This window comes from Tamandua tetradactyla, chromosome 13 (assembly GCF_023851605.1).
Source record: "Tamandua tetradactyla isolate mTamTet1 chromosome 13, mTamTet1.pri, whole genome shotgun sequence".
In the NCBI taxonomy this organism is placed as follows: domain Eukaryota; kingdom Metazoa; phylum Chordata; class Mammalia; order Pilosa; family Myrmecophagidae; genus Tamandua; species Tamandua tetradactyla.
Window position 1 is genome coordinate 24,418,847 of NC_135339.1, and position 23,957 is coordinate 24,442,803.

At 35.9% G+C, this 23,957-nt stretch overlaps 1 protein-coding gene across 4 annotated transcripts in view; it reads left to right on the forward strand.

Annotated features, from left to right (window-relative positions):
* The window catches only part of MICU1 (mitochondrial calcium uptake 1), a 284,544-nt gene that overhangs the window by 36,197 nt on the left and 224,390 nt on the right, over positions 1-23,957 (forward strand). For 3 of the 4 annotated variants that reach the window (XM_077124976.1, XM_077124978.1, XM_077124977.1), the window contains exon 3: positions 15,281-15,452. In XM_077124976.1, the coding sequence (XP_076981091.1) occupies positions 15,281-15,452 (172 nt within the window). Of the gene's footprint in view, positions 1-15,280; positions 15,453-19,762; positions 19,845-23,957 lie in introns of those variants that run through there. The other variant, XM_077124979.1, reaches the window with a different exon arrangement.

The window sequence follows — 23,957 nt, forward strand, 5'->3', positions numbered from 1 at the left end:
CAAGATTTATCTGAAAGTTTAAAAAAATATAAACAAACAATTCAGGACATAATGTTATAAAATGCTTTTTTTTCCTATACGTACGAAAAATGTGTCTAGTACTATCTCCTGTACAAAAAATGTGTCTACTACTGTCTCCTTTCAATTTTTAAAAAGTTCGCATTCAAAGGCAAAAATAGATGTTAAATTTAATTGTGAAAGCAGTAAACCCATTAGAATCTCTAGGTAACACCACCCAGATTGCAGGCTTGTTGGAGAAAGTAACTTAATTTTTTTCATCTTAAACTCTTGACATCTAAGTCATTGCCTTTTGCTTAGCAAAAGGCAATATGTATTTACTGCATCGACTTGACCAGGAGGAATTAGTGTGTTAATCCAGAATGGGACAGGATTGCTAAAAGTGGAATTGAAAGAAATATTCCTGTATTATTTGATCTCAGTTTCCTTTGCATTTTTCCTTTCTCTGTAGTGTAAAGAGGCTGGAGGTAATGTATGGTTTTCTAAGATTGGCATGTTAGTTAATTTCTTACTAATATTTTAATAATCCATATGGCTATGAATATGGCTGTATCCTTACAGTGTAATTTAGGGAATATTTGAAATATTTCCTTGAGCAAAAATTTATCTATTTTATAGTTGATTTTAGAAGGCTTCTAGAGCCTCTTAAAGTTTTATAGACAACGTAATGATTTGTATTTTAGAGAACAAATGGCAAGTAAATGATTTGTATGAAAATAGCAAAGAAGAAAGTTAGTGACAGAAGATAGAAAGGATTGGTGGAAAACATTATTAAATTTACTGCAAGCGAAATATTTATAGGCAGATACATAAAAAGACTATTCTGTTAAATCAGATGGATGCAGCATAGTTACAGAATAAGCAATTTAAATACCTTGCTCTTCATGTCTTTTTCTTCATACTGAGGTTATTAAACAAAATAAAAAGAAAAAAATCTTCCTATCCGGTGCATTAAGATGCTTGACAGCGTTCTTAGCCAGTACCACCCCCTAGTTGTGACAACCAAAAATGTATTCAGTCTTTGCCAAATGTACCTTGGATGGCAATATTAATTGCTATTGGGATGTTAGCATTTAAAGAAAAGTATAGTAACTACATGGTCTTTTGCTTTCCTTTGTGGTATATCCTGTATGAAACAAACTTTATGTGAACCTAGCCTTAAGAACTACAAAATTTCTATTTTTCTTCCAGTTGCTTTTTGGATTTTTGTCTTGAATATTTGCTTCTATATATATTTTCTTTTATAATGTATTATATCATAAATCATATTTCATTAAAAATGATGTTGCCATCTTGTTTTTAGCATTGGCCTATCTAGGAAGTACTTAGGCCTCATGTCATATATTGTTGTAATTTTAACTACTTTACCTTCTTCAGATATTTTTTTTCCTTTTGGCATTAGCTAAAAGTTTCAAATAATGTTAAATAATAATGGTTTAATGAACACTTTTGCAACACACTGGTTAAATGGCTTGGCATCAATATTTTACTATGTAACGATAAATTTGCTGTTGGCAAGTTGCCTGTCATGATTAAGTAATACCTTTTAGACCTGGCTTGCTTGTATTTTTATTGGAAATGACTGCTGAGTTTTCTCAGAAACCTTTTTAGTATCTGTAGATTTAATCTTAGAAGTTCTCTCCATTAATTTTTGGCATAATGATTTTTTTAATCGTTCTCTACTTTTGAGCTTTCCTTATATTCCTAGAATAAACTCTGCTAAATTGTGGTTTTATTTTTAATGTATGGCTAGATTATATATGTTAGTATTCTAATTAGAATTTTTGTGTCTGTATTCATTAATGAAATTAGTTTGTGGTTTTCTTGTTTCTGTATTAGATTTTAATATGGTTATACTAGCTTATTTTTTATGACATGGATTAATATAAATACATTAGCTGTTTGACCTTTAAAGTTTACATTGAATTTAGCTGTAATTTTACATAGATTTATAATTTATTCTCTGGTTTTTAGATAATTTCCAGTCTCTTCTATGATTATCAGTCTGTTTCTAGTTTCTTTCAAAGTTAATTGTCTTGTGCAAATAATTCATACCTCAGTTTTGAATTTCTTACCTTTTAGGGTTTTTTTGAGAATAAAGTGTGGTAAGTATGTAAAGTGTTCAGCACTTAGCAAGCATTCAAATGTTAGCTATTTTATTGGGAATATTTAGTGAATGAGAAAAAAAGGGGAGATTTTTAGGATATCAGACTAGAAAGGTTGGTTGAACCAGGCTTATAAACAACCCTTTATAGTGTACTGAAGGTTTTTACCTGTTCTTAAATAAATTTTGGTAATTGGCATTTGCTGAATGTTTTCATTTCACTCCTTAAATGTGTAAAAGCAACTTTTTATTGTTATCATTCTATAAAAATTAGCTGGCAGAAATGAAAACTCCTAATTTCTTAAAATTAGACTACCAGTAAGTAGCGTTAGATATGTTTCAAATCATGAAATTCCTCTCATACTGTTGCAATTCACATTATATTTTACTTCATATTAGTCTTCACCATTTAAAAGTGTATGTTGCTTATACAACATTTAAAGACTTTACTGTGCCATTTGTGCACTCTTTATGGAAAAAATATTTAAAAAGTAGAATGGTTTAAAGGCTAGAAGGAGGAAGAAGAAGAGAGAGCACAGCTGAAAATGTTTGAGAAACTCATTAATAAATCTCACAGGCCTTACCCAGGAACAGAAAGTTTTATTAATGGCTAATCTGATCCTAAATGATCCATTCGAGCCTGATCAGAAGCTTGCCTGGAGTTCCAGTTGTGAGCAGATTGAAAAAGAGACAGAAACTGGCTAGAGGGAATTCCTTTCACAGAGCATCCTTACAAGACGGTTCCTGCTAATAGGCAATTTTTCTCATTTCTGTTTTTTAGCACTCCAATGCTGACTTGGTTTTTGTTCCATTTCTAGCGTGGTTATGTGCCTTCCCGTCAATATTGTGAGCTCCCAACTCCCATTCTTCCTATAGATTGTATTTGCTTTTAAAACGTTACTGTTCTACTATAAGCTTTACATAATTTACAGTTGTTGTTCAGGGAAATAAGCTCCAAACAGCAGATACATCATTCACTCATGCATTTATTCGTTCAACTTGTATTAGATGCCGTGGACACTGCTTGTGTAAAACAAGATTTTCTTTAAAAGACAGTTTCTGCTCTCAAGAAATTCACTCTATATGGTATATTAAGCATTATGTTGATATTCATAGACTTTCTAAGGGACTTGAAAATTTGACAATGGAAGTGCATTTGAGTTGATTTTTAAGGATGAGCAAAAAATCACCAGTGGAGTAGAGAGAAAAAATATATAGTGAGATCTGAATGTGAAAGGCATAGAAGAGTGAGAGTATGATATATTTGGAAAAAGACATTTGGTTTGATATAGCATGAAACACAAGTGTGTGAAAAGAAGCAAGGTATTTAAACCTGTTTCCTCATTAGTAAAAAGGGACTGCTAATAGTATCTACCTTACACAGGCCTGACTTTATCATGCAGTATTCAAGGCACTTTACATTACCGACTCCACACTTTTTAAGAGTTACATATAGGTCTTATTACTATTACCATTTTACTATTTTCCTAGGCTGCTTAAAGCAGATACTGTGAAATGCATTGGCTTAAACATTGGGAATTTATTTGCTTAAGGTTAGAGTCTGGGAAAATGTCCAAATCAAGGCATCAGCAAGGCTGTGCCTTCTATCTGAAGACCGGCTGCCAGTGGTCCTTGGCTCCTCTGCCAGATGGCAAGGCGCATGATGGTGTGTGCTGATCTCTCCCTTCTACTCCAGGTTTTGTTTATTTCAGCTTTTTCCTTTGGTAACTTTTTCTTTCCATATTCATCCCATTTATAAAGGACTCCAGTAAAAGGATTAAGACACACCCTTGGCTATGCCTTAACTAAAGTAACTTCATCAAAAGATCCTACTTAGAATTGGTTTAAGCCCACAGGAATGGATTAGCTTTAAGAACATGATTTTCTGGGGCACGTGCAGTTCCAACCTACCACACTCAATCACGGATAGGTAAAGTAATTTGCCTTTTGCCATACCAAAAGTTTGGTCGACTTAGGAATGCTTTATGTGTGTTGGTGAGGTGGGGGGCTGTTTCTCATCTCTAAAGTGGGGATAATAATAGTATCTGTCTCGGAGTTGTTATGAAGATTATGAGTTAATATTTGTTAAATGTTTAAAACAGCACCTAGCACATAAGTTTACAAAATAAATTAAATCTTGTTTGAAAATGTTTGACATGTAATAGTTAACATTTACTGATAGCTAAGTAATATTGTGTATAATATTGGGGGGACTGTAGTGAGAGAGTATTTGGAGAAAAGACTGGTTTTCCAGAGAAATTGGGATCATCATATTAAAAAAACCTTACATACTATGCTGAGGAATTGAGATTTTAATCTCTAGGCTGTGGTGAGCCAAGAGATTCTTAAGCAAAAGAGTATAAATAGACACATTTTAAGAGAGATAAATATAGCAACAACCAGGGTGATAAACTAGAGTGGGAAGAAGCTTCTGGCAGAGACTAAAGTTGTACAGCTAGGGTAAGAGTAATCCAAGTTTGAGGAGAGTACAGGAATCTTAGAAAGAGTGAATAGGCTCAGAAAGAAATTCCTGTCAGATGGACAAGAAATGTGTGTGTGTGTGTGTGTGTGTGTGCACATGTGTGTGCATTTGATAGAGACAAAGACCCTAGACCATGGGGCTAAGAGAGAAGGAGGGAGGGAGAGAAGTAGGAAATTTGTCCTTGAACTTCGGTAAATAGTACATGCTTAGCAACTTCTTTAGGGATACTTTCCTACAATGGAATTACTGGGCCTCATTAGGTACATTTAGAATCACCTTTTTGCCTCATCTAACATCAAACAACAACAACAACAAACTACTTGAAGAAGTTAAGTTATTTGAAGGTTTGGATGTTTGAGACATTATCATACATTTTCTTCCCCAAAGTCTATTTGTTTATAAGATTCAAAGTCTATTTGTTTATAAGATTCAGCTTAAACATCAAATGAGCAGGTTAAGTTATTTTATTTTTCTTAATTTGTACTTTGTTGCGTTTTGAAATATTACCTCCAGAGAGCGATTAAGAAAATGGTTTGGAGTATTATGCAGGGGAAACAAATTCACATTTTTATTGGTACAGCATTTGAAGTTTTTGAATCTCATCCTCAGAGAGATCTAATTTGCTCAGATTCATCCGAAAACATGTTGACAGCATATCCCTAATATTGTAATTTTTCTAATGCACATGCTTTTTTTTTTTCTAATTTCATAACAAAAAAATATACCAACTTCCAGGATTTTAGTGCTGTAAGATTTTTAGTCTTATGCCTCTGGGGAAGTTATAATGAGATGAATTCTGATGATAATTGTTTCTCAAGTCTTGAAACAAAACAGAACACATTGAAATTTCTTATTCTTATCCAAAGATCAAGATCAATAGCAAAACTCCATAAAATAAAATGTGTTATCTTGTCATATATATATAGGGTTTGCCATTTAATTTATTATTATTATCTTAATGGTTCACAATATCATCATATAGCTGTGCATTTATCACCACAGTTGACTCTCTTTTATTTTCTGTGAAAAATAACATATTTATAAAAAAGCAAGAATTTTCAAAGCACATCACAACAGTTACTTGTAGAACAGATTTCAGAATTTGGTGTGGGTTGCAATTCCACAATTTTAGGTTTTTACTTCTAGCCATGTACCCTCTAATTGAATTCTTAAATAAGCAGTACAAAATTTTTTCCTAGGAAAGGATATTGGAAATTCTGTTGAAGTCGGGTACTATGTAATGTTTAATTTTTATATAATTACTTTAAAATTATCTAAATTAGAAAAAAGCAGAACCTTATTCTAAAAAAATCTTATAAGTAAAGTGAAAAATAGGATTCCCTCTTTTCCATTCTCAAGCCCTTATTTTTCATTCTTTCTTTTTTTTTTATTAATTAATGGAAAAAAAGAAATTAACCCAATATTTAGAAATCATACCATTCTACATATGCAATCAGTAATTCTTAACATCATCACATAGATGCATGATCATCGTTTCTTAGTACATTTGCATCGGTTTAGAAGAACTAGCAACACAATCGAAAAAGATATAGAATGTTAATATAGAGAAAAAAAATAAAAATAATAGTAAGAACAAAACAAAAACCTATAGCTCGGATTCAGCTTCATTCAGTATTTTAACATGATTACTTTACAATTAGGTATTATTGTGCTGTCCATTTTTGAGTTTTTGTATCTAGTCCTGTTGCACAGTCTGTATCCCATCAGCTCCAATTATCCATTATCTTACCTGGTTTCTAACTGCTGCTGAACTCTGTTACCAATGACATATTCCAAGTTTATTCTCGAGTGTCGATTCACATCATTGGGACCATACAGTATTTGTCTTTTAGTTTTTGGCTAGACTCACTCAGCATAATGTTCTCTAGGTCCATCCATGTTATTAAATGCTTCATAAGTTTATTCTGTCTTAAAGCTGCATAATATTCCATCGTATGTATATACCACAGTTTGTTTAGCCACTCTTCTGTTGATGGACATTTTGGCTGTTTCCATCTCTTTGCAATTGTAAATAACGCTGCTATAAACATTGGTGTGCAAATGTCCGTTTGAGTTTTTGCCCTTAATTCCTTTGAGTAGATTCCCAGCAATGGTATTGCTGGGTCGTATGGCAATTCTATATTCAGCTTTTTGAGGAACCGCCAAACTGCCTTCCACAGTGGTTGCACCATTTGACATTCCCACCAACGGTAGATAAGTGTGCCTCTTTCACCGCATCCTCTCCAGCACTTGTCATTTTCTGTTTTGTTGATAATGGCCATTCTGGTGGGTGTGAGATGATATCTCATTGTGGTTTTGATTTGCATTTCTCTAATGGCCAGGGACATTGAGCATCTCTTCATGTGCCTTTTGGCCATTTGTATTTCCTCCTCTGAGAGGTGTGTATTCAAGTCTTTTTCCCATTTTGTAATTGGGTTGGCTGTCTTTTTGTTGTTGAGTTGAACAATCTCTTTATAAATTCTGGATACTAGACCTTTATCTGATATATCGTTTCCAAATATTGTTTCCCATTGTGTAGGCTGTCTTTCTACTTTCTTGATGAAGTTCTTTGATGCACAAAAGTGTTTAATTTTGAGCAGTTCCCATTTATTTATTTCCTTCTTCAGTGCTCTTGCTTTAGGTTTATGGTCCATAAAACTGCCTCCAATTGTAAGATTCATAAGATATCTCCCTACATTTTCCTCTGTTTTATGGTCTTAGACCTAATGTTTAGATCTTTGATCCATTTTGAGTTAACTTTTGTGTAGGGTGTGAGAGATGGGTCTTCTTTCATTCTTTTGCATATGGATATCCAGTTCTCTAGGCACCATTTATTGAAGAGACTGTTCTGTCCCAGGTGAGTTGGCTTGACTGCCTTATCAAACATCAAATGTCCATAGATGAGAGGGTCTATATCTGAGCACTCTATTCGATTCCATTGGTCGATATATCTATCTTTATGCCAATACCATGCTGTTTTGACCACTGTGGCTTCATAATATGCCTTAAAGTCAGGCAGCGCGAGACCTCCAGCTTCGTTTTTTTTCCTCAAGATGTTTTTAGCAATTCGGGGCACCCTGCCCTTCCAGATAAATTTGCTTATTGGTTTTTCTATTTCTGAAAAATAAGTTGTTGGGATTTTGATTGGTATTGCATTGAATCTGTAAATCAATTTAGGTAGGATTGACATCTTAACTATATTTAGTCTTCCAATCCATGAACACGGTATGCCCTTCCATCTATTTAGGTCTTCTGTGATTTCTTTTAGCAGTTTTTTTTTTTTTTTTTATTAATTAAAAAAAGAATTAACAAAACAATTAGAAATCATTCCAATCTACATGTACAGTCAGTAATTCTTAATAACATCACATAGTTGCATATTCATCATTTCTTAGTACATTTGCATCGATTTAGAAAAAGAAATAAAAAGACAACAGAATAAGAATTAAAACAATAATAGAAAGAAAAAAAACAAAAAAAACAAAAACAAAAAACCTATACCTCACATGCAGCTTCATTCAGTGTTTTAACATAATTGCATTACAATTGGGTAGTATTGTGCTGTCCATTTCTGAGTTTTTATATCCAGTCCCGTTGTACAGTCTGTATCCCTTCATCTCCAATTATCCCTTCTCTTTTTTTTTTTTTTTTTAATTAACGGAAAAAAAGAAATTAACCCAACATTTAGAGATCATACCATTCTACACATGCAATCATTAATTCTTAACATCATCACATAGATGCATGATCATCATTTCTTAGTACATTTGCATTGGTTTAGAAGAACTAGCAACATAACCGAAAAAGATATAGAATGTTAATATAGAGAAAAAAATAAAAGTAATAATAGTAAAATCAAAACAAAACAAAACAAAACAAAACAAAACAAAAACCTATAGCTCAGATGCAGCTTTATTCAGTGTTTTAACATGATTACTTTACAATTAGGTATTATTGTGCTGTCCATTTTTGAGTTTTTGTATCTAGTCCTGTTGCACAGTCTGTATCCCTTCAGCTTCAATTACCCATTGTCTTACCCTGTTTCTAACTCCTGCTGAACTCTGTTACCAATGACATATTTCAAGTTTATTCTCGAATGTCCGTTCACATCAGTGGGACCATACAGTATTTGTCCTTTAGTTTTTGGCTGGATTCACTCAGCATAATATTCTCTAGGTCCATCCATGTTATTACATGGTTCATAAGTTTATCTTGTCTTAAAGCTGCATAATATTCCATCGTATGTATATACCACAGTTTGTTTAGCCACTCTTCTGTTGATGGAGATTTTGGCTGTTTCCATCTCTTTGCAATTGTAAATAATGCTGCTATAAACATTGGTGTGCAAATGTCCGTTTGTGTCTTTGCCCTTAAGTCCTTTGAGTAGATGCCTAGCAATGGTATTGCTGGGTCGTATGGCAATTCTATATTCAGCTTTTTGAGGAACCGCCAAACTGCCTTCCACAGTGGTTGCACCCTTTGACATTCCCACCAACAGTGGATAAGTGTGCCTCTTTCTCCGCATCCTCTCCAGCACTTGTCCTTTTCTGTTTTGTTGATAATGGCCATTCTGGTGGGTGTGAGATGATATCTCATTGTGGTTTTGATTTGCATTTCTCTAATGGCCAGGGACATTGAGCATCTCTTCATGTGCCTCTTGGCCATCCGTATTTCCTCTTCTGAGATGTGTCTGTTCAAGTCTTTTTCCCATTTTGTAATTGGGTTGGCTGTCTTTTTGTTGTTGAGATGAACAATCTCTTTATAAATTCTGGATACTAGACCTTTATCTGATATATCATTTCCAAATATTGTCTCCCATTGTGAAGGCTGTCTTTCTACTTTCTTGATGAAGTTCTTTGATGCACAAAAGTGTTTAATTTTGAGGAGTTCCCATTTATTTATTTCCTTCTTCAGTGCTCTTGCTTTAGGTTTAAGGTCCATAAAACCGCCTCCAGTTGTAAGATCCATAAGATATCTCCCAACATTTTCCTCTAACTGTTTTATGGTCTTAGACCTAATGTTTAGATCTTTGATCCATTTTGAGTTAACTTTTGTATAGGGTGTGAGAGATGGGTCTTCTTTCATTCTTTTGCATATGGATATCCAGTTCTCTAGGCACCATTTATTGAAGAGACTGCTCTGTCCCAGGTGAGTTGGCTTGACTGCCTTATCAAACATCAAATGTCCATAGATGAGAGGGTCTATATCTGAGCACTCTATTCGATTCCATTGGTCGATATATCTATCTTTATGCCAATACCATGCTGTTTTGACCACTGTGGCTTCATAATATGCCTTAAAGTCAGGCAGCGCGAGACCTCCAGCTTCGTTTTTTTTCCTCAAGATGTTTTTAGCAATTCGGGGCACCCTGCCCTTCCAGATAAATTTGCTTATTGGTTTTTCTATTTCTGAAAAATAAGTTGTTGGGATTTTGATTGGTATTGCATTGAATCTGTAAATCAATTTAGGTAGGATTGACATCTTAACTATATTTAGTCTTCCAATCCATGAACACGGTATGCCCTTCCATCTATTTAGGTCTTCTGTGATTTCTTTTAGCAGTTTTTTGTAGTTTTCTTTATATAGGTTTTTTGTCTCTTTAGTTAAATTTATTCCTAGGTATTTTATTCTTTTAGTTGCGATTGTAAATGGGATGCGTTTCTTGATTTCCCCCTCCACTTGTTCATTGCTAGTGTATAGAAATGCTACAGATTTTTGAATGTTGATCTTGTAACCTGCTACTTTGCTGTACTCATTTATTAGCTCCAGTAGTTTTGTTGTGGATTTTTCCGGGTTTTCGACGTATAGTATCATATCGTCTGCAAACAGTGATAGTTTTACTTCTTCCTTTCCAATTTTGATGCCTTGTATTTCTTTTTCTTGTCTAATTGCTCTGGCTAGAACCTCCAACACAATGTTGAATAATAGTGGTGATAGTGGACATCCTTGTCTTGTTCCTGATCTTAGGGGGAAAGTTTTCAATTTTTCCCCATTGAGGATGATATTAGCTGTGGGTTTTTCATATATTCCCTCTATCATTTTAAGGAAGTTCCCTTGTATTCCTATCCTTTGAAGTGTTTTCAATAGGAAAGGATGTTGAATCTTGTCAAATGCCTTCTCTGCATCAATTGAGATGATCATGTGATTTTTCTGCTTAGATTTGTTGATATGGTGTATTACATTAATTGATTTTCTTATGTTGAACCATCCTTATATACCTGGGATGAATCCTACTTGGTCATGATGTATAATTCTTTTAATGTGTTGTTGGAGACGATTTGCTAGAATTTTATTGAGGATTTTTTCATCTATATTCATTAGAGAGATTGGCCTGTAGTTTTCTTTTTTTGTAATATCTTTGCCTGGTTTTGGTATGAGGGTGATGTTGGCTTCATAGAATGAATTAGGTAGTTTTCCCTCCACTTCGATTTTTTTGAAGAGTTTGAGGAGAGTTGGTACTAATTCTTTCTGGAATGTTTGATAGAATTCAGATGTGAAGCCATCTGGTCCTGGACTTTTCTTTTTAGGAAGCTTTTGAATGACTAATTCAATTTCTTTACTTGTGATTGGTTTGTTGAGGTCATCTATGTCTTCTTGAGTCAAAGTTGGTTGTTCATATCTTTCCAGGAACCCGTCCATTTCCTCTAAATTGTTGTATTTATTAGCGTAAAGTTGTTCATAGTATCCTGTTATTACCTCCTTTATTTCTGTGAGGTCAGTAGTTATGTCTCCTCTTCCATTTCTGATCTTATTTATTTGCATCCTCTCTCTTCTTCTTTTTGTCAATCTTGCTAAGGGCCCATCAATCTTATTGATTTTCTCTTAGAACCAACTTCTGGCCTTATTGATTTTCTCTATTGTTTTCATGTTTTCAATTTCATTTATTTCTGCTCTAATCTTTGTTATTTCTTTCCTTTTGCTTGCTTTGGGATTAATTTGCTGTTCTTTCTCCAGTTCTTCCAAGTGGACGGTTAATTCCTGCATTTTACCTTTTCTTCTTTTCTGATATAGGCATTTAGGGCAATATTTCCCTCTTAGCACTGCCTTTGTTGCGTCCCGTAAGTTTTGATGTGTTGTGTTTTCATTTTCATTCGCCTCGAGGTATTTGCTAATTTCTCTAGCAATTTCTTCTTTGACCCAGTCGTTGTTTAAGAGTGTGTTGTTGAACCTCCACATATTTGTGAATTTTCTGGCACTCCGCCTATTATTGATTTCCAATTTCATTCCTTTATGATCTGAGAAAGTGTTGTGTATGATTTCAATCTTTTAAAATTTGTTAAGACTTGCTTTGTGACCCAGCATATGGTCTATCTTTGAGAATGATCCATGAGCACTTGAGAAAAAGGTGTATCCTGCTGTTGTGGGATGTAATGTCCTATAAATGTCTGTTAAGTCTAGCTCATTTATAGTAATATTCAGATTCTCTATTTCTTTATTGATCCTCTGTCTAGATGTTCTGTCCATTGATGAGAGTGGTGAATTGAAGTCTCCAACTATTATGGTATATGAATCTATTTCCCTTTTCAGTGTTTGCAGTGTATTCCTCACATATTTTGGGGCATTCTGGTTCGGTGCGTAAATATTTATGATTGTTATGTCTTCTTGTTTAATTGTTCCTTTTATTAGTAGATAGTGTCCTTCTTTGTCTCTTTTAACTGTTTTACATTTGAAGTCTAATTTGTTGGATATTAGTATAGCCACTCCTGCTCTTTTCTGGTTGTTATTTGCATGAAATATCTTTTCCCAACCTTTCACTTTCAACCTATGTTTATCTTTGGGTCTAAGATGTGTTTCCTGTAGACAGCATTTAGAAGGATCCTGTTTTTTAATCCATTCTGCCAATCTGTGTCTTTTGATTGGGGAATTCAGTCCATTAACATTTAGTGTTATTACTATTTGGATAATATTTTCCTCTACCATTTTGCCTTTTGTATTATGTACATCATAGCTGACTTTCCTTCTTTCTACACTCTTCTCCATGCCTCTCTTTTCTGTCTTTTTGTATCTGACTCTAGTGCTCCCTTTAGTATTTCCTGCAGAGCTAGTCTCTTGGTCACAAATTCTCTCAGTGACTTTTTGTCTGAGAATGTTTTAATTTCTCCATCATTTTTGAAGGATAATTTTGCTGGATATAGGAGTCTTGGTTGGCAGTTTTTCTCTTTTACTAATTTAAATATATCATCCCACTGTCTTCTAGTTTCCATGGTTTCTGCTGAGAAATCTACACATAGTCTTATTGGGTTTCCCTTGTATGTGATGGATTGTTTTTCTCTTGCTGCTTTCAAGATCCTCTCTTTCTCTTTGACCTCTGACATTCTAACTAGTAAGTGTCTTGGAGAACGCCTATTTGGGTCTTATCTCTTTGGGGTGTGCTGTACTTCTTGGAGCTGTCATTTTAGGTCTTTCATAAGAGTTGGGAAGTTTTCAGTGATAATTTCTTCCCTTAGTGTTTCTCTTCCTTTTCCCTTCTCTTCTCCTTCTGGAACACCCACAACACGTATATTTGTGCGGTTCATATTGTCCTTGAGTTCCCTGATACCCTGTTCAAATTTTTCCGTTCTGTTCCCGATAGTTTCTGTTTCTTTTTGGAATTCAGATGTTCCATCCTCCAAATCACTAATTCTATCTTCTGTCTCTTTAAATCTATCATTGTAGGTATCCATTGTTTTTTCCATCTTTTCTACTTTATCCTTCACTTCCATAAGTTCTGTGATTTGTTTTTTCAGTTTTTCTATTTCATCTTTTTGTTCAGCCCATGTCTTCTTCATGCCCTCCCTCAATTTATCGATTTCATTTTTGAAGAGGTTTTCCATTTCTGTTCGTATATTCAGCATTAGTTGTCTCAGCTCTTGTATCTCATTTGAACTATTGGTTTGTTCCTTTGACTGGGCCATATTCTCAATCTTCTGAGCGTGGACCGTTATCTTCTGCTGCTGGCGTCTGGGCATTTAGTCAGATTTCCCTGGGTGTCGGACCCAACAAGGTTATAAGATTTTTCTGTGAAATCTCTGGGTTCTGTTTTTCTTATCCTGCCCAGTAGGTGGCGCTCGTGGCACATGTTTGTCTCACGTGTTTGGATGGGATCCCCCTGGTCACCAATCTCCGCGGCCTGGGGATTTCCGATCCAATTCTCTCCGTTGGTTCGGGGGGCCGCGTGTGGTGGGGGCGTCAGCCGCCGCGGCTTGAGGGGACCCTGTGGCTGGTCGCCGGCCGCAGCGGGCCCGGGGAATTCGCCACCGGACCAGGAAGTCGCCCACGGGGGAGGGGCGTCGGTCATCGGCCGCTGCGGCCTGTGGAATTCCCCACCAGACCAGGAAGCCGTCCGCGGAGGAGGGTCACCGCGGCTAGGGTAGCCCTCTGATCCGAGACTCGTAGCCGGACCAGGAAGCCGCCCACAAAAGAGGGGCGCCGGCCTCCTCGGCTTGGGAAACTTGCCTCTCCGAGACTCTCAGCTGGCCCGGGAAGGAGGGAGGGAGGAGCTCCGGCCGCCACAGCTGCCGCTGCTCGGGAAATCGCGCACCGCTCAGGAATCCCACCGCAGCCGAGTCTCGCAGTCAGACTAGCCAGTCCAGACTGGGGTACGCTGTGTGTCCATTCCCTGTCGTGGCCCCGGGAGCTGTTCTGCACTGTTTCAGTTCACCTAGTAGTTGCTTTGGAGGAGGAACTAAGACGCACGTACCTTACTAAGCCACCATCTTGGCCCCCTCTCAAGCCCTTATTTTTAACAAATGATAAATACACATTTAGTGTGTGCCCTTGTAAACAGTTTTCACATATATGTACATATACATGTAGACCCTTTTGAAATGCATATTTGCCATGATGCTTTGGATGGACAGATAAACAAAATGTATAAATAAATGTCATTTTAATATATCTGTTAGAACTTTAACCACTTGAGAAATTATTTTGCAGCTTTTTGTTTGCAAGACTATCCAAAATTATACTAACTACACAAGTAATAGTAAATCAGTTCCTTTGAATCCCTTTCTGTATTAAGTGAACTTATTCCTTTTTCTTTAAGCACATACACGTGCACATACATCCAGATATACATACGTACATATAATTTTGGACATGAGTCATACCTTTATTTCAAAATGAATTCATTTACGGTACAAGTATTTATTGAGTACTTGCTATGTGCCAGGCACAGACCCCTCACTTACTTTCTCCATGTAAGGCGCTTGCGTTAGGCTTGGAGGTAAAAACATAGGATCTAGTACCTTGTTAATAACCTTATCTAGTATGAACCATAAGACATTGCTGATATTTGACAGCTTTTGATCTGTAACAGCAATGCCATTTTGTTCAGCCTAATATTTGGAGAGCAAGATAGATTTTAGTCAAACTTAAGTAAAAACTCTAAACTACTATTGTGGTTCAGACACTAAATGATATAGGACTTTGAAGAAGTAAAGGCATTACCCAGACTGAGGAAGTTGGGAGATTCTTCATAGAATATATGCCAGTTTCAATCTCTAATCAGCCAGATGCCTTTCGTGAACATTCAGTTTTTGCTTGCTCTGGATAACTGAGTGAACCTGGAAATCCCAGCAGATCAGTTGTCTTCAGGTAGAATTTTTGACAAGTTCAATTGCTGTTTGCAAGAGTGCTTATTTGGTTAAAATGATGGACTTTCATGATTAACCTAGATTTCTGTTTTGAATTTCCAGGGCCCATGCAGAATCTCCACCATCAGTAAACAACTTAAAGACTGAACTTGGTGATAAAGGGAAGACTAAAGATGAAGAAGTTTATAACCAAGAAAAAAAGCCTGCAGATACTTGTCTTGAGCCTTATCCAGAAGAGAAAAAGAAGAAACGTTCTGGATTCAGAGACAGAAAAGTATGAACACCATCTTAGAAGTTAATTAGAACCATAGTTAATCCTAAAGTAAAACAATTCTGTTGAGTCTTTTTTTAAAAAAATTTTTGTTATGAAATATAACTTATTCAAAAAAGTAATACATTTCAAAGTACATTGTAGCAAATAGTTATAGAACAGATTTTAGTCTGGTATGAGTTACTGTTCTGCAATTTAATGTTTTTCCTTCTAGCTGCTCCAAGGCACTGGAGACTAAAAGAAGTATCAATATAATGATTCAGCACTGATTCTCTTTTGTTAAATCCTAACTTCTCTGTTATAACTCCTCCTTCTCTTTTGATCCTTCTCCCAGTCTTTAGGGTTATTTGGGCTCTGCCCATTCTAAGTATTTTTTTCTTATTTGTGAAAAATAACATACATACAAAAATTTCAAAGCACATAGCAGCAGTTAGTTGTAGAACAAATTTCAGAGATTGGTATGGGTTATAATTCCACAGTTTTAGGTTTTTACTTCTAGCTGCTCTAAGATACTGGAGATTAAAAGAAATATCAATATAATGATTCAGCAATCATACTCATTTGTTAAACCTTATCTTCTCTGTATAACTCCACCACCACCTTTGAACTTTCTCTCACTCTTTGGTTAGTTGGGCTATGGCCATTCTAACCTTTTCGTGTTGGAAGGGGCTGTTGATAATATAAGATAGGGGATAGAACTAGTTGATGTTCTGGAGAGGCTGGCCCCTCTGCTCTTCAGGACTTACCTGGTGTGGGGACCCATCTGGAGGTTGTAGGGTTCTGAAAAGTTACCCTAGTGCATGGATCCTTTCTAGAATCTTATAGAACACCCTGAGTGTTCTTTATAATTGGTAGGAATGGTTTTGGTTGGGGGTTGGCAAGTTATGATAGGTAACAATGTCTTACTGAAGAGTGTGTAACCTGGTTACATGTGTTAACCAGGTTAGCCTCTATTTTATTTGAACTCTCTTAACCACTGATACCTTATTGGTTACACTTCTTTTCCCCCTTTTGGTCAGGATGGCGTTGTTGATCCCATGGTTCCAGGGCCAGGCTCATCCCTGAGAATCATTTCCCACATTGCCAGGGAGACTTTGACCCCTGGATGTTATGTCCCACATAGGTGGGAGGGCAGTGGTTTCATTTGCAGAATTAGGCTTAGAGAGAGAGGCCACATCTGAGCAACAAGAAAGGTCCTCCAGAAATAACTCTTAGGCATACCTATAGGTAGGCTAAGCTTCTCTGTTACATACATAAGCTTCACAAGAGCAAACCTCCAGATCAAAGGCTTGATCTGTTGACATGGGGTGTCCCTAATGTTTGTCATAGTATCAGGGGTTTCCCTAGAGGTAAAGTTCAATAGTTCCATAATTTTTCTCCCATCCCTCAAGGGACTTTGCCAATGCTTTTTGATTATCTGCTTAATATGCTCTGAGATGTATCCAGGCATTACATTAAGCTATACAGGATTAAAGGCCCTCATTCTTATTCTGGGCTCACTGTGTTTAGTCTCTTTAAATGATCTATCCAGATAGAGTTGAGTTAAATTATGCATCACAGAAAATTTAGGTTCTGGACAAAATAAACCTTTTTTCCTTTAGTCTCAAAGAGTAGATGAGGTTCTAAAATAGAGACAATATTAATATCTTCCTTATGCTGTAGTATGAATTTCCTTAATCCTGACCTGATCTTCATTCTTATCTCTAAATACCAGGCTATACATATATAAAGCAGACTCTTTTATCATGTATTTCAGATGGTCCATATTCATTTCCAAGTTATTAATCTCTTTGCTATTTTTCGTCATGTTCTAAACCAAAGATACTCTTTGCATGTGAAGTTAAAGGAGGTGGTTAAAGGGGCCTAGGATTGATAACCAAGATTAGCATATTCTTTCTTAGTTTTTTCAGTTCAACTGCCTAAAGTGATTCTTGCTTTCTGAATTTTTGCTATGCTAAATTTTATCATAAATGTTAAATTGAGTCTTTGTAGTATTTCTCATTTATGATACCAGGTTGTAAAGGAAGAATAAAATCTCTTTGGAAATATGAATAATAGTACAAACACATACTTTGACGACAGCATAAACTTAAATGATTGTCAAAACTTTATTCTTTAACACAATCTGCTGTTATGTAGCTTTACTTTAGAGAAGTTTCAATTCTACTATGATAATGCCTATGATATTGGGCATTTGAGTTCAGCAGACATAAGTAGTGAAAAATTAAAAGAATGAATTTTTTAGACAGTTTCTTGTTAAAGTTCAAATTCAGGAAATTGCTGACAGTTGCTCGACTATAGCTGAATGGTACACCAAGGTAATTCATTATTTTGGTGTTGTGTGTGTGTGGTGCACATTAGCAAGAAGAGTTCCTTTGGGAAATTTGAATCCTCTAAGGTTTTTTTGTCTGTTTCTATGAAGTTATTAATCTGTTTTCTCATTTCCCAAATCCATTGCTGATAAAGGTGAATTTAACAAAAGTTACGTATCTCAAATTAATCATTAACTGTCTCAATATTTCCTTCCATAAGGATACGTTTATTTATTCTTTTGCCCTGAGTTAATTAGAAGAGAGTGCAACTTTACCTTGTGCTAGCAGTTTCATTTACAGTCAAACTTTCTATTTTGCAAAGTATAGCAAAACTAACGGAAATTTAAACATTTATTTTTGAACCTACTTCCATTTTTTACACTTACCTCCTGCTCAGCAGATGACCATTCCTCATATTTCATAGGAAAAAAAAACTGTCAATGCAATTCCCTTCATTTTTAACCCCCATAGCTATAAAGCCTGTCAATGTCTATGTGTGAAATAATTCTTATTTCTTTCACTTAAGCACTTAAGTTTCAGAGGAAGAACAGTCTTCTTTCTGTTCAAGGATAACGATCCCACATGTCAATTCCATCTTGTCTCTTCAAGAACCGTGTTCCATCACATATTCTTTCTTTTTTTCTGTTTTACAATCACCTTCTCTCCCCCCTCCTTTCCTCCCTCCCTCTGTTTCATGTTGTTGGATCTTCACAACTTATCTTGCTTATCTCTTAACTGCTCATTCATTCCTTTTTTCTCATTAATTCTTTATGCTATATTCAGGGTTAATACTTCAGTTAACTATCTTCCAGTTCACAAATTACTTTTTAATGCATATATTCTAGAATTTATGCCATTTATTTTTTAGTTTTGGTAATAATATTTTTGATTTCCAGAATGTCTAGTTGGTTTTTGTTTTTCTTTATATTTTAATTTGTGCATGTGTGTGCATTGTTTTTCTTCCTTCAGATTTTTGAGAATTTGAATCATATTCATTTCAAAGTCATTTTTATGTTTGCCTCAGTATTTTGTTTATGTCAGAAGGGACTCCACCTCCTGCTTATTGACTTTGTGCTTATATAACATTTCCCCCTCAGATTTAGACTTTGAGTGTGCAGTCTCATTTTGTATGGGAGCTTGTTGGGTTTTTGTTTTGTTTTGCTTTGTTTTGTGCTTAGTTTTTCCTATTTTGGATTTTATGGCTGTTTTAATAACCCACTAGGTCTCCTTGTCCAGAATCAAATCTACTAATTAGAAGCTTTGGGCTTCTCTCTCATTATACTGCAGAATCAGTTGCTTAGTCTACAGGTAGTTTGGCCCAGATTCTGGTGGCTACACTATAGATGATTCATTTGACCGTATAGAATTTATATGAGCAATATCCCTAGGCAACAACTGGTTAAAACTTCTTTACCCTCCTTTTATAGTCAAGAAGAGCTCTTTGCTAGCTCCTGGTTTTATGGAGTGAACCTGGCTCTGGGTCCATGCTTCATTTGTATACTGGTTTGAAAGAATGTATGGACCCTCGAAAAGCCGTGTTTTAATCAAAATCCCATTTCGTAAAGGCAGAATAATCCCTATTCAATACTGTATGTTTGAAACTGTAATCAGACCGTCTCCCTGGAGGTGTGATTTAATCAAGAGTGGTTGTTAAGCTGGATGAGCTGACGACATGTTTCCCCATTTGGGTGGGTATTGATAAGTTTCTGGATTCCTATAAAAGAGGATACATTTTGGAGAATGAAGAGATTCAGTGAGAGCAGAGAATGCTGCAGCACCATTAAGCACAGAGTCCATCAGCCAGTGCTTTTGAGATGAAGAAGGAAGACACCTCCCAGGGAGCTTCATGAAACTGGAAGCCAGGAGAGAAAGCTAGCAGATGATGTTATGCTCGCCATGTGCCCTTCCAGCTGAGGGAAAAACCGTGGCTGTGTGAACTTCACCATGTGCCCTTCCAGATGAGAGAGGAACCCTGACCGTGTTCACCATGTGCCTTTCCAGATGAGAGAGAAATTCTGTGTTCACCATGTGTCCTTCCACTTGAGAGAGAAACCCTGAACTTCACTGGCCTTCTTGAACCAAGGTATCTTTCCCTGGATGCTGTAGGTTAGACATTTCTATAGACTTGCTTTAACTGGGACATTTTCTCAACCTTAGAACTGTTAACTAGGAACCTATTAAATTCCCCTTTTTAAAAGCCATTCCATTTCTGGTATATTGCATTCTGGCAGCAATATAGAACACACTATTGTGTGTGTGTGTGTGTGCACACTAGAACACTCATCATCCCTCAGACTATGAGCCCCTGAACTGCTTTCCCTATTTTCAGACTGGACCCTGCAGCCCCAAACTTCAATTCTTCCTACCACAGTACACTGCTATTCATTCTCTGAAAACAAAAATGGTTATCTTACTTGGAACTGATTTTGCTTTTTTAATTTTCCCAATTTATGTTTTGCCAATCATTTCTATATATTTGGAGTGCAGAAGGCATAACACAAAATTCTAACATGATTTGAAGCCTCACTGTCGTTTATCTAGTTTTCAGGTATAAAATTGTGCTTTAAATTGTGATATTCATTTACAGAAAAGTGTTGCTTCTTCTTAGACTCTTGCTCTGTACGGTTCTCCTTGTTCATTATTTTTATATTTCTGGTATTTTGCCTGCACTGTTGTTTCTGAGCTGTCAGTTTGTTTGAGATACCTTCATTTTAAAAAGCCAAATTATTTTATTTAATACAATTAAACAGAATGTTTAATTACTTTTCATTATTTCATTTTAAAAAGTCAAATTATGTGGTTCACTACAGTTGTAAATAATGTAATATGATTGATGAGAAGACATGAATACTGAAAGATATAAAACATGCTATATATATATAACATTACTGAGCATTTCCTATGTGCCAGATACCATATATATTTTCATCTAATCTTTATTTGACAGATGAGGACACTGAGGCTTGGAGCATTTAAGTCATTTGTATAATGTCATTCAGCTGGTTATCAATAAAGGGAGGATTCAAACTTAGATCTAACTCCAAAGCCCTTGCTCATTGCATTGCTACTTCTAATATGACATATTTTGATTACAAGGCTTTGCTCAAGGTATAGCCTAGGTGAGATAATATTATGCCATGTCAATGATTTAAAAAAATATATTTTTATTGAGAAATTTTCACACACATAAATTCCATACGTGGTGTACAGTCAGTGTCTCACAATATCTTCACATAGTTGTGATATCATGATATGTGTGATCATGATATCACAACTGTGATTAATCATGACAATTTTTAGAACATTTGCATTACTCCAGAAAAAGAAATAAAAAGAAAAGAGAGAAAGCTCATAAATCAATCCACCTTACTCCTCCCTCTCATTGACCACTGATATTTCCATTTACTGAATTTATTTTACCCTTTATCACCCCTATTATTTATTAATTTATCCATATTTTTTTACTCATCTGCCCATAGCTTGGATAAAAGGCACATCAGATACAAGGTTTTCACAATCACACTGTCACATTGTAAACGTTGGATCTTTATACAGTCATCTTCAAGAGTCAAGGCTGCTAGAGCACAGCTCAGCAGTTTCAGCTACTTCCCTCTATAAACAAAAAAAGGATATTTGTATAATGAATTAGTGTAAGCTCCAGGATAATCTGTTGACTCTGTTTGAAATTTTTCAGCCACTGAAACTTTATTTAGTATCATTTCTCCCTTCCCCCTTTTGGTCAAGAAGACTTTCTCAATCCCTTAATGCTGGGTCCTTGCTCATCCTAGGCTTTCTCTCCCACATTGCCAGGGAGATTTACACTCCTGGGAGTCATATCCCACATGGTGGGGAGGACAGTGGGTTCACCTGCTGAGTTGGCTTAGAAAGAGAGGCCACATTTGAGCAGCAAAAGAGGTTCTCTGGGAGTGAGTCTTAGGCCTAACATAGGTCTTATTCCTTTGCAGGAATAAGTTTCATAGGGATGAACCCCAAGATCAAGGGCTCAACCTGTTGATTTGGTTGTCCCCACTGCTTGGGAAAATATCAGGAATTCTCCAAATAGGAAAGTTGAATATTTCCTCCTTTCTCCCTCAGTTCCCCAAGGGGACTTTGTAAAAACTTCTTTATTCACTGCTCAAATTACTCTGGGATATATCAGGTCATCACATTAACCTGGATAAACTAAAAAAATCTCATGCCGTATTCAAGATTCCATGTACTTATAATATTCAACTAACCTGACCATACAAGTTAAATTAGGGAATACACTACCCAAAATATAGATTTTGCACCAAATAAACACTTCTCCCTTTATTCTCATACAGAAGTTGAAGTTTTAAAATATGGACAATATCATCCTTTATCCAGTCTTCTGATATACCTTAGTCCTGCCCAGATCAACTTCATTCATATCTCTACTCAAAGTCTCATCCCTTTATTAACTTTTTAAACAGTTCCTGTATGAGGTACTGCTGACTTTCATAGCTTCAGAGCTGTAACTCTGAATCTCATATATCATATAAATACCTGAAGTTTCTGGGAACTACCAGGTTATATACAGACAGCTTAGTATCTCAGCATCTTGGAATTTAGAATTAACAGTTATGCCTCCTGAATATATATGCATGCCAGTGATCTTAGAATTCCTAAATGTGCTCCTGAGCCCTGACTTATCACTTTTTCTGTTTTGGTAGAGATTACTAGCTGTCCACTGAATCTATGAGTGATTTGAGCCACTTCCAGGCCCAGCTCACCAGTCTTCCATGAGGAGTTTTCTGTCCCTTTCTCCCTTTACCTGAATGCTGGATTTCTGATGACTTAGAATTGACTTTGGAAGCAACATGTTGGCAAAGTTGTTTTTTTTTTTGTATGCTGTATTGCAGGGTCATATTTCATTCTTTTTCCATGTGAGTATCCCGTTATTGCAGCACCATTTGTTGAATTTTTGTTTGTTTGTTTTTGTTGGTTTCTTTTTTGTTTGTTTGGGAAGTGCATGGGCCGGAAATAGCTCCCACATGGCAGGCGAAAATTCTACCACTGAACTACCCTCACATCACCAGAGTTGCTTTTAACTTGGGTTCCTGAAAGACCTTATGACTTCTTGCCAACCTGGAACACCCACCCTGTACTGAATTTGAGCAAGAAATACACTTTCATTTTATTTGAGCCATTGCAATTTGGGGGCCTGTTTGTGATAGCGATGTACCCTAACAAACTTGTTTTAAAAGAGAGGCCAAGAATCAAGATGATTAAAGGATTTTTCAACATGGAAGAAATTTAGAAGAAATATTCAAAAACAGGCATTTACTATCAATGAGAGACTATAAATGGAAAAACATGTTCTTTAATTACATTGGGATTGAATTCATATGACATTTAAGAATGTCAGTATAGGAACTCTTGTTGTGTGTTATTAATTTCCCTGCCAAAAATTAATTTGCTTTTTACTTAAAGAGACCAGTATCATAGAACTTGGAATTACCTAGAACTCTAAGATGTCATTCTATGACAGATAGTCATTATTATGGATGACCACACATTGACTAGAGAAAAATGAGGAGTCCTCAATTTTCATGGAAGACGCTGTTTGATTATAGATAAAGCAATAAGACATACTCATTCTTCCCTCATCCTCTAGCCTATTTGTGTAGACCAACTGAATTAAACAATTAAAACATATGCTTTTGGAGCAGAGGTCTGCTCTTCATGGGTGCAGGGGACTAGAAAGCAGGTAGAAATACCAATTGCTCATCTCTTCTAGTCTCCCACCTTTCTTCAAATACTAGAATACTCCCTTGGGGAATTGTAATTGGAAATGGAAACAGTGGTAGTCACTCCTCTTGAACCATGGCATAACTGCTTCTGGGCCCAGAAAATCAGTAGCTCATCTAATGGGGATGCCAAGGAGTAGAGTGTTGAAGCACTGTCTTAGTAAAAGCAAGATTATCATCACAATCATTAACACAAACCTGAGTCTAGACTCAATCTTTTTATATTCTTTTCCCTTGCTCTGCCATTAAAAATGAGGAAGAGAGTTATCACTCAGTGCTTGTTCATTTCACCTAAGATTGTCAGATCACTTTTTTCAAATTCTGTTTTTCTTCCTAAAAAAGATTTTGTATAGTTGCAAAATTTTACTTTTCCTTCCTCAAACTCCTAAGTACAAAATAGGGTCTTACTTTCTTTTTTTTTTTAC